Source organism: Astatotilapia calliptera, chromosome 23 (genome assembly GCF_900246225.1).
Source record: "Astatotilapia calliptera chromosome 23, fAstCal1.2, whole genome shotgun sequence".
In the NCBI taxonomy this organism is placed as follows: Eukaryota; Metazoa; Chordata; class Actinopteri; order Cichliformes; family Cichlidae; genus Astatotilapia; species Astatotilapia calliptera.
This window is the reverse complement of record NC_039323.1, coordinates 4,813,655-4,827,535: the sequence shown is the minus strand read 5'-3', so window position 1 is coordinate 4,827,535 and position 13,881 is coordinate 4,813,655. Positions and strand designations below refer to the sequence as shown.

Genomic DNA, 13,881 nt, shown 5'->3' with positions numbered 1-13,881 from the left:
ATTCCAAGCTGTCCCCACCAGGGGGCAGCATTTCACTGTTGGGTGTGGAGGTTACTTGATTTTTTTTTTTTTAATTTTTTTTTTTTTTTCAATCATGATTTGAGTTTTCCTGTTGTTATAAAATAAAATGAAGGTATTTTCTTAAGAACTTGGGTTGAATGAAAATTGACTGACCCCTAGTTCAGCTTTACTTATTCCCTTCAACACTGACTTTAAAGTCAGGTTATAACCTGAACAACATGCTATTACTTTGCAGAAATGTACAAAGTCAGTTTGAATGTGCTTAAATTACCAACAAATTGAAACTTACAAAAAGGGGAACTCAGATATGGCAGATACATGAAGCAGATTGTCCACATGGTTGACCTCAAATTCCTGTTCCCAGCTTTTTTTTCTTTTCCATTTTTTTAAGGGTAGTCAAACACACTGGGTCTCCTACCTGCTGCATTTGTAACAAAACAGTAGTGCATAGACAGACACACACACACAATTGTCATGAGTGTCTGTGTTTAATCATTTGTCATGGGCTGTGTGCCAATTAAGAGACCGCACGCTTAAAGTACGCATACTACGTACGAGAAGTGCGGAAGTGAGAGGCTTGTGAAATGGGACGGTCTAGCCTTCGTCGCGTTACTCAGGTTGCCTAGGAACCATGATACTAACCGCGAGAAACGTTTCATACAGCTTTGTGTGACATAAATGAAGGAGAAAAAATGTTTGGGGTTTTTTTTTTTTTTTTGGTCAATCATTTTTGTCATGACATCACTTTGAATAGTTGAGCCAATATTATATTTACTGTCAGATTATGATAGATATAGATATATCTAGATGTGTATGGATGGATAGATAGCAGTGAGCTCGAACTCTGGGTCAAAGATTCAAGTTGCAGTTATTTATATTGCCTATCACCTTAAATCTTCACTCAAAGACAAGTATCTTTGACAGTGTGTGTGTATATATAGATGCATTATACACAAAAAATGTTCATTTAATATGTTGGCATTACATTACATTTGGCTTAATGCTTACATATGTGTAAAAAGAAAATGTATGAGCTGTGAAAACTGTTTCTGATAAAATGAAGAGTAGACTGATATGAAATATTCCTTTATTGGGTGAGAAAATCAGACCTTGTCATAACTGCTTTAAGTCACACAGAATAGATATCAGAGCCTTAAACAGGCTGACTTCTGCTAAATGGCAAAACTGAGCAGAAAGTATACAAACGCATAACATCCTTATAGAATATGATGTAACACTATAGATCAACTTACCTCAGAATGTATAAACAATTACAGCAATATGATGCAACAAACACAGCAGTTCTACTAATCCAAAATACTCAAAGCTTCATAGAACTGAAACATTTATTTTGAGGTCCATTCTGCTGCTGATACATACTTTAGGTTTCTGAATATTAAACATGTTGCTGCCTTTCATAGTGTGTAACAGAAAACACTGGAATGATAAAATTATTTGAACATTACCTAATAAGACTGATTCAGGACAGACAATGAGTTATTTTAAACTTTCCTAGCAGTCCTTCACAAACAGGGAAAAGTCTGTCTATTCTCTCCATCTGTCAGCTGCTGCTGGCTCTTCCTCCTCTTCCTCACACACTGCTGAGTTTGTCCTGGTGGATCATCAGGCGTGCAAAGCAGTCGGTCCTCACTCTGGACACTTGCACTTGGAAATCAAATGTGTGATAAGCTGCAGGATTCAAACATAAGTTTAACTTATAAATACATGTTCATACTTTTATTCCACAATCAGAGAGAAAGAAACAGAGAGAGTGCAGGACAGACAGACAGGTGACAGTCTCAGGTGTATACACTGCTACAAAATAGCACAAGAGAAGGAGGATTTAGTGTCTGTGTTATTACGAGTGCTAAACAAGAGTTCCCAGATTGTACAGTGGACACATGTGTGACTCCTGTGATTAAAGCATCTTTCTTTCTTTCAGCTTAACGAGTGAACCGTCAGCTCGTTCAAACACACGTTAAAGTCCGTTTGGCTCGACACCACCGAACAGAGACCGCGGTAAAGTGAGCCGTCATTTGTGAGCCGCGGTCAAGCCAGCCGCCTCTTATCCGCCGCATAAATTTCCTTGCGCTTTTACACCAGTCTTTACGGTAGCGCCTTTTCGCTTTATGTGCCGATTGAAAGCCTATACCCGCGCACACGTGCGCGCGCGCACACACAAATTACAATGAAACAGCCCGATACAGTCAATACAATTAAGGAAATGTCAGAAATTCATTAAAAATCATCCTGAGTAGTTGATGTCCAACTTTCAACACATCCCTCCTCTGGGAAACCTGCTGTACGTCTGGGCCAAGTTTCAGCCAGATTTACTGTAATATTCTTCAGAAATTGCAGGGAACTTATGTTCAGTTCAAGAAAGGCTGAAAGACGACCACCACTGAACAAGACACACAAGCTGAAACGTCAAGACTGGGCCAAGAAATATCTCAAGACTGGTTTTTCTAAGGTTTTATGGACTGATGAAATGAGAGTGAGTCTTGATGGGCCAGATGGATGGGCCCGTGGCTGGATTGGTAAAGGGCAGAGAGCTCCAGTCCGACTCAGACGCCAGCAAGGTGGAGGTGGAGTACTGGTTTGGGCTGGTATCATCAAAGATGAGCTTGTGGGGCCTTTTCGGGTTGAGGATGGAGTCAAGCTCAACTCCCAGTCCTACTGCCAGTTCCTGGAAGACACCTTCTTCAAGCAGTGGTACAGGAAGAAGTCTGCATCCTTCAAGAAAAACGTGATTTTCATGCAGGACAATGCTCCATCACACGCATCCAAGTACTCCACAGCGTGGCTGGCAAGAAAGGGTATAAAAGAAGAAAAACTAATGACATGGCCACCTTGTTCACCTGATCTGAACCCCATTGAGAACTTGTGGTCCATCATCAAATGTGAGATTTACAAGGAGGGAAAACAGTACACCTCTCTGAACAGTGTCTGGGAGGCTGTGGTTGCTGCTGCACGCAATGTTGATGGTGAACAGATCAAAACACTGACAGAATCCATGGATGGCAGGCTTTTGAGTGTCCTTGCAAAGAAAGGTGGCTATATTGGTCGCTGATCTGTTGTTGTTTTGTTTTTGAATGTCAGAGATGTATATTTGTGAATGTGGAGATGTTATATTGGTTTCACTGGTAAAAATAAATAATTGAAATGGGTATATATTTGTTTTTTGTTAAGTTGCCTAATAATTATGCACAGTAATAGTCACCTGCACACACAGATATCCCCCTAAAATAGCTAAAACTAAAAACAAACTAAACTACTTCCAAAAACATTCAGCTTTGATATTAATGAGTTTTTTGGGTTCATTGAGAACATGGTTGTTGTTCAATAATAAAATTATTCCTCAAAAATACAACTTGCCTAATAATTCTGCACTCCCTGTAGGTCTGTTGACAGAGCTCTGTACAGGTCTGCTCGAGCTGACCTGAAAAGGGGTCCCACCTGTCCAGCAACAACACATGGCATGGAATAACAGACATCATAAACCACAGAGGCAGAACTGTGAAAACAGAAAACCTGAGTGTGCAGCTAGCAGAGGAAATAAACAGCTTCTTCGCCCGCTTTGAAATACCACAACAGCAGCATTCATCTGCCTCAGCCCTGCTCCCATCCTCATCCTCACCTGGTTCCTGCACCGCTCCATTCACTGTAACGGAGCACGATGTCAGATGTGTGTTCCTAGCAGTGAACCCCAGGAAGGCGGCCGGTCCAGACGGAATACGTGGTAAAGTGCTAAGACCATGTGCCCACCAGCTCACCCTCATCTCCACCAGAAGCTTCAACCTCTCACTGGATGAAGCAGCCATCCCATCCTGTCTAAAATCAGCCACAATCATCCCAGTACCAACGAAGTCTCCCATCACCAGCCTGAACTATTATTGCCCTGTGGCCCTCACACCGGTAATCATGAAATGCTTTGAGAGACTAGTCCTTCAGCACACCAAGGATTACCTCCCCCCAGAATTCGACCCCCACCAGTTTGCATACCGTGCAAACAGATTCACAGAAGATGCCATCACCCTCCACTCGGTGCTGAGTCACCTAGAACAGCGGCAGAGCTACGCCAGAATGCTCTTTGTGGACTACAGCTCACCCTTCCACCACTCGCCCATTGAGAGCCTACTAACTTACTGCATCACAGTATGGTACAGCAGCTGCACTAAGGTGGATAGAGCCACCCTCCCAGCATGTTTGCAATGAGTAGGAGATGCTCTGTATCTCACTGTACAACTGTATAGTGACAAAGGTATTCGATTCTTTTCTAAAAATTGCTATAAACAGAGGAATCCAAACTGATGAAAAGTGGCAAATATTTTTTTTCAAATGACTATTTTTAGTGGATTTTTGATATAGAAGCAGAATGACAGAATGTTAAAAGAAGTTACTTTTAGTCATTCTAAGCTGGGCATTGTGTTCTCTGGCTGTTCAAAGCCATGGAACTTTAGACTTTCCAAGCAAATAATGATGGCCATACTGATGTTCTTTTCAGTACATTTTACTTTATGTTCATTTTCATTTTTATGATGTTTCTATTTTTACATAATTCCTCCCACATAGCAAAATTGGTATGGCCTGGATCTGTCCTACACAATGTGCTTACACATGGCCTGCGTACCGCAAAGAATGACGGCCCTATGGTGGCCCAGATCTGGTTTACCAGAGGTGGCCCACACATGAGCCAGCACAAGGCCAGTTGCAGACACACTGCTGGCCCTGTGCTGGCCCAGAACAGTTTCAGCTCTGGCCCCAGATGTCAGCCTAATGTGTACCTTAGCCATGTAAGCCATGTAATAACAACATGTGCTGGAACATAATAGTGCAAAAGTAACATGACGAAACTCTGTTCAGACAGTGAATGGACTGATTCTTATACAGCACTTTTTTACTCACCCATATTACTCAAAGTGCTCTATACAACATGTCACATTCACCCAATCAGGCCAAATGTGGCATGCCATCACATAAACAGTGCCATCTTACCATGCCAGAAGTCAGCCAGCAGTGCCGGCTTGACACCAGATCCAGGCAAGACCCGTCTGCTATGTGGGATGACTTGTTCTTTTGGCACTTTAGTTGTGGATTATGTTTGGACTGTGTCTCTTGCCCTTTCAGTATTGTTTTCTTGTGCTTCTAAGTGTCCCTTTGTTTCTTTTTAGGTTATGTAGTATGGGTTAGAGATATTTTGTATGTTGTTTTTGTTTAATAAATCCGCCTTTTGGATTATTCCCTGATGTGCCTGAGTTCTGTTATTTAGTGTCACTTTGAAAGGACACACATCCAGCATTGACATATAATTGTTCTTTCAATTTTTGATAAAGATTACAGTGAATTGAGATGTAACTTGGCCCAGAGGTACGGTAGTACGCCCAGAGTAAGAAAGTGTTGAAAGTTGGACCTCAACTATTATGGATGATTTTTAATGAATTTTTGAAAATTGACATAATTCTATTGTATTGACTGTATTGAATTGAATATAAGTTTCCTTTAATTTCTGAGGAATTCTACAGTAAATCTGGATGAAACTTGGCACACAGGTACAGTAGGTGTCCCAGAGGAGGGATGTGTTGAAAGTTGGACATCAACTACTCAGGATGACTTTTAATGAATTTTTGAAATAAACATAATTGTAGTGTTTTGACTGTATTGCACTGAATATGAGTTTACTGTGATTTCTGAGTAATATTACAGTAAATCTGGGTAAAACCTGCCCCAGAGGTAAAGTAGGTGTCCGAGAAGAGGATTGTGTTGAAAGCTTGGCATCAACTTTTAAGAATGATTTTTAATGAATTTTTGAATATGCAACCAGACTGTCACGATGGCTGTATTGGGCTGTTCCATCGTAATTTGTGCGCGCGCGCGCGAGTCTAGGCTTTCAATCAGGATATAAAGCGAAAAGGCGCTACCGTAAAGACTGGTGTAAAAGCGCAAGGAAATTTATGCGGCGGATAGGAGGCGGCTGGCTTGACCGCGGCTCACAAATGACGGCTCACTTTACCGCGGTGAACAGAGGCAGCAATATAACATAGCTAACATTAACAGTGCAGTGAATCCTGCTTGTGCTGTGATATTCAGGACTGCAAACCGAGCAGCATCACTGACTTTCAGCTTGTTGTGTTTGTGGATATATGACTGACTTTAATTATCCATAGAATCATCACATTCTCTGTAAGATTAAGGCCGACTATTGAACGGCGTATATTTCAAAGTAAAGGCTTTAAAACCAAGTTAACGCTGAAAGTACAAACATCACTAATGTCACATAACTTTGCCGACATGTGGCCAACAGTAATGTTTTTCACTATTAAACATTCGCACATAAATAAGTGACATGATATTGAGTACTTACTTTTGACAGTTCACTCTTCGGCCGCTCCCTTCTGCCGTATTTTGCGGTAAAATTATCCACACCCACCGCCGCGCTATGAGTTGAGGGATATATGGGACCACGAAGCGTGCACCGGACCACGCTTGATATTTGGGGAAATCGACGGCGCATTTGGAGTACACTTCGGATTGGGACAGCCGCTGTCGCGTCGCTGTGATGTAATAGGTCTCAAAATGCGTACTTCGAGCGTGCGGTCTCTTAATTGGGACACTAGGATTTAGTACAAAAAAGATAAGCTAGTAGCAAATATGATGGGGGTTTTTTCTAAATCTTCACACTGTTCGTGGGTGCCTTGGCCCTAGATTGTGCCTTTATCCACAAGGTGGAGTCATTTCACCATTAAAAACCCCACAACTTGGGAAGGCTGCCAGAAACCAAAGCAACAGGCAGACGCTGCTGCCAGACTCCGAGAAAGTCTAGATAGAATTGAGCTGATACTGGGTCAACTGAGCATGGCAGCATGGGATACTCGCTGATGATTCCTTTTGATGTAAAACTGCTCAGGCCATCACTGCATATTAAAAGTTTTTTTTTTTTTTTAAATCATCATAGTTTTCCATTCACACAAGTTTGAGTTATTCTAAAAATGTATTTGTGCGTTATTTAATTCGTTAGTAAGAATTCACTTTTAAAATCGCATTCACTGACTTTTTGTGTCCAGGTCTGACAAAACTGTTTTCTTCTGTGCGCACATTTTCTTCAGTAGGCTGAAAGCTACCTGTAGGTGGTTGAAGCCCCAGGGTAAAGCTGTTATCTCTCTCCCTCTCTCTACCACACACAAACACAATAACAACAGCCAGGTTGCAGCCATAGCAACGCCACCGGTACGCCGTTAAGTGATGTGAATGGAAAGCAGACGGAGGCTTTGAAGTCCACACTCCTTCCTCTGCCGCCGCCCAGTCTCGCCCGGTTTAAGGTACGGAAGTGTCTGTTTGCCTGTAATGGACGAGGCGGAGGACAGCGAGGAGGAGCCCAAATTCCAGAAGGCTCGACCCTTTCAAATAGCCAGCTCGGCTGGATGCGAGGATCATGGGAGTAGCAGGGGGACCAATATGAAGAAATTCTCGCCAGGAGGCGGAGCCGTCTCTCCTGTGCGAAAAAACTCCAACAACAATGAGCTCTTCCTCTTGCGAGGCGAGGACTCCACACCTTTTACTCCCAGCGGCAGCTGTGCATTTGCTCTGTTGTGCCAGAGGGATGCTGCTGGCGGCACAGAGTCAGACCACAGGAGTGCAGGGGACACAGTGTCTGAGGCGGGCGTGATAGGAGAGGGGGGCATCGGTATGATATGCAATAAAAACGGAGACTGTAGAAGAGACCCGGCCAGTTCAGGCAGTCTTTCTTCTCTCATCTCAAGACAGGAGAAGCAGGCAGATGGAGTAGTAGCAGCTGAAGACGATAAGGAGCTGGCTGCGAGCATGGACGGCTCTGTCACTTCAGCAGGGTCCCTGACACAGGGGCCTGGGGCCGAGGTCAAGACGACGGCAGCAACGGAGAAAAAGGACTCCAGAGTTTCCTTCTCCAACCCCCCGAGTAGTAAAGGACTGGCTCAGCAGCCAAGAAGTTCTGTCACGTTCAGCAAAGCAGAGGACGGCTCTCAGATAGTGCCGGATGATGGAGAGTCCAAGGGGAATCAGACATACATGCAGCGGCAGTTTAGTGCCATGCTTCAGCCTGGAGTTAATAAATTCTCCCTGCGCATGTTTGGCAGCCAGAAGGCAGTGGAGAAAGAACAAGAACGCGTAAAGTCAGCGGGTAATTGGATTATCCACCCATACAGCGACTTCAGGTATGGGTCAAATTGTGTTAGGTCAGTGAAAGTGTTGCTGTAAAGAAGCTAAAGGGGTGTTTTTGAATGTTGCCCAGCGCCCATTCTTTACGTCAAACAACATTATATGTGAAGATTGTGGGAATATGAACATAAGTATGCTATTTTTAAACATTCAATGGTTATCTGGGGGAAAAAGTTGAACCGTACCCTATCATAAACAGAGCTATTTCTCTATTCCTGAAGCACCGAATGATGACATATGGGAGATTTTGTGTTTACACAAAAGCTCCATATTCCAGAGGTGTCACAAAGTTGACTCTAAATGTGTCTTAAAGTGTGCTTGGTTTCAGCACCGAGGACAGCTCCTCTAATAAAATGTGGGGAAACCAGGTTTCTTGTCTTTCTTATTTGAGTACCATCAAATATGTAAAGCCTGCTGTTTATTAACAATACATGGCTTGATTGTGTTAACTTACGGACAAAGCTCAACAGCAGGATGCGCATAACAAGAGTTCAAGTCATGACTCAGCAGCCGCTTCCATTAGTTCCTCTAATATAAGTAGCCACAGTGTCTTCCTCTTATCCTGCAACACTAACAAACATCGTTCATAATTAATCTGCCAGTTAATAATAGGTAAGTTGAGTAAAGTTATATAAAAATACTTACACAATTTTCTTACTTTAATAAACAGAGGAATATTCATAGATGCCTCGCATGGTCAGTTCACCAGCTGAATTATCTTTAAAACACAGGTTCTCATAATTCAGCACCTAATGCTGTGGCGTGACTGGCTATTGTGTGAATGTTTGTTCAAACCAATAAATGTCACATTAACTAACTACTGGAAATAGGTGATGGTGCACAACACCACAGCCGTGAAGGCTGCTTTATTGATTTGGGCTCTGGTTGTTGTTTGTACTTGACTTGTTTGGAGGGTATTCTGCTGTTTTTGCTTTAGTTGTCTTTTCTTTGCATGGTTGTGGTTAATGGGGTAAAGTGAAGGAACTATCAGGCATTTCATAAAATTTGAAAGATTTATCAGTTTGGATTGGGTTAGTTTTCTGAGTGTGTTCAGCCTGTGAGAGTGCATTGCTTCATGACACAGAGAGGGCCGGAAATATGCTTACCCCGTATCATAAATCAAGCAGAATCAGCTTCTTTCCTGATATGTGATATCCATAACATGTAGCAACACTGTCAATGTCTGGACATCAGATTTTAGACATGGTTTCTCTTCTCATATGCATAGCATCAGATTTTTCTCCTTTATTACTTTATTATTACATCTTTTTCTCTATCAGATTTCAGAGTTGTACACATGGCCCTATACTGCCCTTTGTTTGCGTGTGTTGGGATTAAACAAGCGCCTTTAATCATCTTCTACTCTTTCGTCCTGACAGGTTCTACTGGGACTTCACCATGTTAATGTTCATGGTTGGCAACCTGATCATCATCCCTGTAGGCATCACCTTCTTTAAAGATGAGACCACCACACCCTGGATCATCTTCAATGTGGTCTCTGACACCTTCTTCCTCATGGACCTAGTACTCAACTTTAGGACTGGTATCGTGTTCGAGGACAACACCGAGATCATCCTCGACCCCAAGAAGATCAAGAAGAAGTACCTGAAGAGCTGGTTTGTGGTGGACTTCGTCTCCTCCATACCTGTGGATTATATCTTCCTCATCGTGGAGAAGGGGATTGACTCAGAGGTGTACAAAACTGCCCGGGCACTCCGCATTGTCCGCTTCACGAAGATCCTCAGTCTGCTGCGTCTGCTGAGGCTGTCTAGACTCATCCGTTACATCCATCAGTGGGAGGAGGTATGCTGAGTTACAGCATTTCTATACGAACAGGAAAGTTTTGTTCAGTATTGAAGTTTAGCTTGGATAAATACTGGATAAAGTAAGTATATGGGACCAGATGGGGTTCTAATGCACAGTTTATGTAACACTTTTATATAAACAGATAATACTGAAAGGAAACACATAACTTCCACACTGAACATCTCTATTTTAGATTTTTACTCCGTGGTTCTCAAACTTTGTAAGGCTAGGGGTCGCTCACAGGGAATCCACTTTTACAAGGACTATCTCATGATCCTGAAATAGATCAAGCATATGCTGACTACCATTTGGTCCTACCTACTTTTTAAACTGTTCAAATAAACCCTTAATCAATACTAAATACTTGATGCATGTGATGTGTCACATCTTGGGTTTCTACTGGTCCAAACATAATGTAGGTCAGTCTGTTTTTCATATAATTTTCTCATCATATGCATCCCCTGTGGTATAAGGTCTTTTTTTGTTACTGAAATCTTACAGAGGAAGACTTTTTTCCCAAAAGCATCAAAAGAAAATATTAAGTTTTTAACTTCTTCATACAATTATGTATGTTTTTTAATGAACTACTACTACTGCATAGCTTTAATGTCTAAAAAAAACTCATTAGCATCACGTTTGCTACACCTGACAGACACTACAGCTGCATTGATTATTGCTGTAATGCAGAAGTTAGTCAATTATGATCAGATGATCTGCTTACTATTACCCCTCCACTTTCAAATGTGCTCATTAATAATGAGAAACTAATCTAACTGGGCTCTAATTAAGAATTGTGCAGCAGTTTCCAGTGCAGTGGCTTGTTCTGTCAGTATAAGTCATTCTAGTATCACAGGAGAAGGCACAAAAAATTAGGTGTAGAGTTTTCTACTGCAGCAAGCCAAGATGAGTGGATTATAGGTCATCTTACTTGATCATCACATTGTTGATGCATTTAAAACTGTATGAAAGAAAAAAACTTTCCACATAGTAAAAAATGTTTTGTTGCAGCATTTCAACCAATTAAGGCATCAAACAGCTGCAACCACATGCTGAAAGACTTGCTAATGCAAACCCCCTTGCATCTCTAATTGCATCAGGAAATAATGTTCTAGAGAAAAGTGCATTATCATCCATCATATGGCCCCATTTTACATAAACACAGCATTCCACAGCTTGGACTGTGTGTGTGCTTCTTTGTGCTTCCTTATTTGGCCTAAACAAGCATCTTCCAATCAAATGAGTGTCCCCTCACTCTGAAAATAACCACTGCTCTTCTGATTACACAGTGGTAATTTGGGTTTGACGAAAACCCTAATTACTCATTCAAACACAGACGCGTACACACACACACAGAAACACACACACGCGAGTGCTCCTTTGCTTCAACTTGGCCCTGCCCTGATCCTCTTAGTTCAGCTGAGCTCTGCTCTGCTCTGCCTGATCCAAACGGGGGGAACTGTTTGCCTCTTCTGCCCAGCTCAGCTCAGCTCAGCTTAAGTCCGCTCGCTGCAGCACTGTTTCCTAAAAGCTTGTCTTAGTATTGTGATGATTTCACCATATAGATCTATTGAAGGCCAGTACAGAGGTGAGGTGAGCACTGGGTAACAGTCGTGCTAAAAAACCATTTATGTGGAATGATCTCAGAATAAATCGCTTATGCATCTATGTTGGTGATACAGAAGCAGAGAAAAACAATTTGCTGAAGCAGGAAGCTTGCGTTGATGCCTTTTTCATGAGCTCGACAATGATGGGGAATGGACAAGAGCAAATGCACAAGCGTCAGGGATGGAAGGATAAAAAGGTTCATATCCGTCATACGCACTAGTTTTACTCTAAAAGCATTTTAGCAGTCTGACAGAAAGAAGCAGCAAATAGTTTATCTGTGTTTTTCAGGCTGTGACTTGTAGTCACAGTACTATGCTTTGACCCAGATTGTGGTGTGACAGTGACACATGGCCAGGTGCTGTTCTGGTGTTGGGGGGAACATTAGTCCTAGCTCATTAATCATAATGGGAACGCTTTCTAATCACAGGGCAGGGCCTCACAGCATGTTTCCCTTTCTGCGTCTTATAAATGACCCAAGGCCATTAGCCAATACAGGATATACACAAAATGTGCAAAGAAAGTAGTTTCTTTTGTTGATTTTGATTTAATTACACATGGACCCAAAGCAGGCCTGGGGAAGGGATCAAAACTAAATTACTGTAAAGAGAAAAAATGAATATATATCAAAAGAGTGAAACAACCAGGTGCTGATGACATTTTAGAACTGGATAAGGAAAATGTGATGTGCAGCATACAGCTGAAATGCTACATATTTCTGAGGAAATTGTTTTGCACATTTTATAAATTACATTTAGGAGGAATTTAAATAAACTTTGATACAATTGCCATTATCCATCCAAACACAAATCATATGAAAAGTCCAAGAGCTATTTAAACTAGGATCATGCACATTAACAACTGGGGTATAACATGTGTCAGTTTTCCATATTCATGTGACTTGTATGTTTAGGACAGCAGGGCCTCTGAGGTGTAGAGATGTGTGACAGCATGCCCTGACCCTGCTGCTCCCAAACTGTAAATTCTAAACAGAAGCGGCTCCTTCATGTCATCACACGCACACACACATACACACACAAACACACACAAAGGCCTAGTTCACATTTAAGATGAATTTCTCAAGATCTAATCCCCACATACTTGTAAACCTACCCATACACAAACACACACAAAAACACACACGAACCACGATAATTTGGCCTGGCAGATAGCCAGCCAAGCCATAGTGAGTGGTGTTTACAAGGCTGTGACCACATCACCAGCTCCACGCAAATTAGCCTTCTTACCTGGGGTGAGCTTCTTAAGAAACAGCAGCGAGAGCCTGGCCTGGGCTGCTGATCAAAGCTTCATCAGCATCTAATGAGGTTTTATCATGAATGCACATTGCATGCCCTGTGGTCTCACACCTGGTTATAATGGAGAACCTCAGCCTGGGAATGCGAAGCACGTTTTTTGCTGTTTATAAGTTACTAAAAAACTGGTCAAAATTATACCACCTGTTATCATAGTTCATTAAATTGTTCAAATTTTATATAACAATAAATTTAGTTGTTAACAGACACGTTACCTATAAATAAACTGAGATATCAAATCCTAAAGTTCTTCCTCACAGGTCGTCATGTTACCTAAAGCTGCCCTAATAGATATTTGTATATTAGCAAGAGATGAATAACAACCTCTGGTGTGAAAGGTTCCTGTATGAGTGTGAAACTCACAAAAAACTTTCTCCAAACTTCCTTTCAGTTTGTGGATATTGTAGCAACCTCTCCATTGCAAGAACATGGGCAGCTTAACTAGACTTTGGGCTGCATGCCATGGAGGGAGAGAGAGAGCGAGAGAGAGCGATGTTTAATAACAGAGATGTTTCATTGTCAACCAACTTATCAACAGAAAATTTATAAATATAATGTTAATAATATTAATAACAATACAAATATCTGGCGAACGATTCCCTGCCAGACAGATATATTGAGTGATAGATAGCATGTGGTATGAAAGATTGCCTATATCCTTCCTTGTGGCAGCAGAGCTCAATCAGTTTGTTAGAGAAGTTGCTTTGCTACCTGCCTAGTAAGTGTTGCTCATAGTGGGCAGGATTGTCTGTGATGGAGAGCAGTTTGGTCAGTCACCTCTTCTCCATCACAGCTTCAGAAGTGTTATATTTTACTATAATAATTCACTCCCACTGCTCTCACATTACTGTGTTCAGGTAAACCTTTGAGGTTAGCACATAACTAGCATTTAAAACATGGCTAAATGTGAATATTAATTTGCCAGCGTCAACAAAAAAACTACATA

At 41.7% G+C, this 13,881-nt stretch overlaps 1 protein-coding gene across 2 annotated transcripts in view; it reads left to right on the top strand.

The window, feature by feature from the left end:
• Window positions 1–7,025: 7,025 nt before the first annotated feature.
• The window catches only part of hcn2b (hyperpolarization activated cyclic nucleotide-gated potassium channel 2b), a 44,312-nt gene continuing 37,456 nt past the window's right edge, over window positions 7,026–13,881 (top strand). For both annotated transcript variants that reach the window (XR_003271271.1, XM_026159549.1), the window contains exons 1-2: window positions 7,026–8,210; window positions 9,594–10,017. Coding sequence is in view for 1 of the 2 variants with exons in the window: in XM_026159549.1 (XP_026015334.1) it covers window positions 7,363–8,210; window positions 9,594–10,017 (1,272 nt within the window). In the remaining variant the exon portion in view is untranslated. The remainder of the gene's footprint in view (window positions 8,211–9,593; window positions 10,018–13,881) is intronic.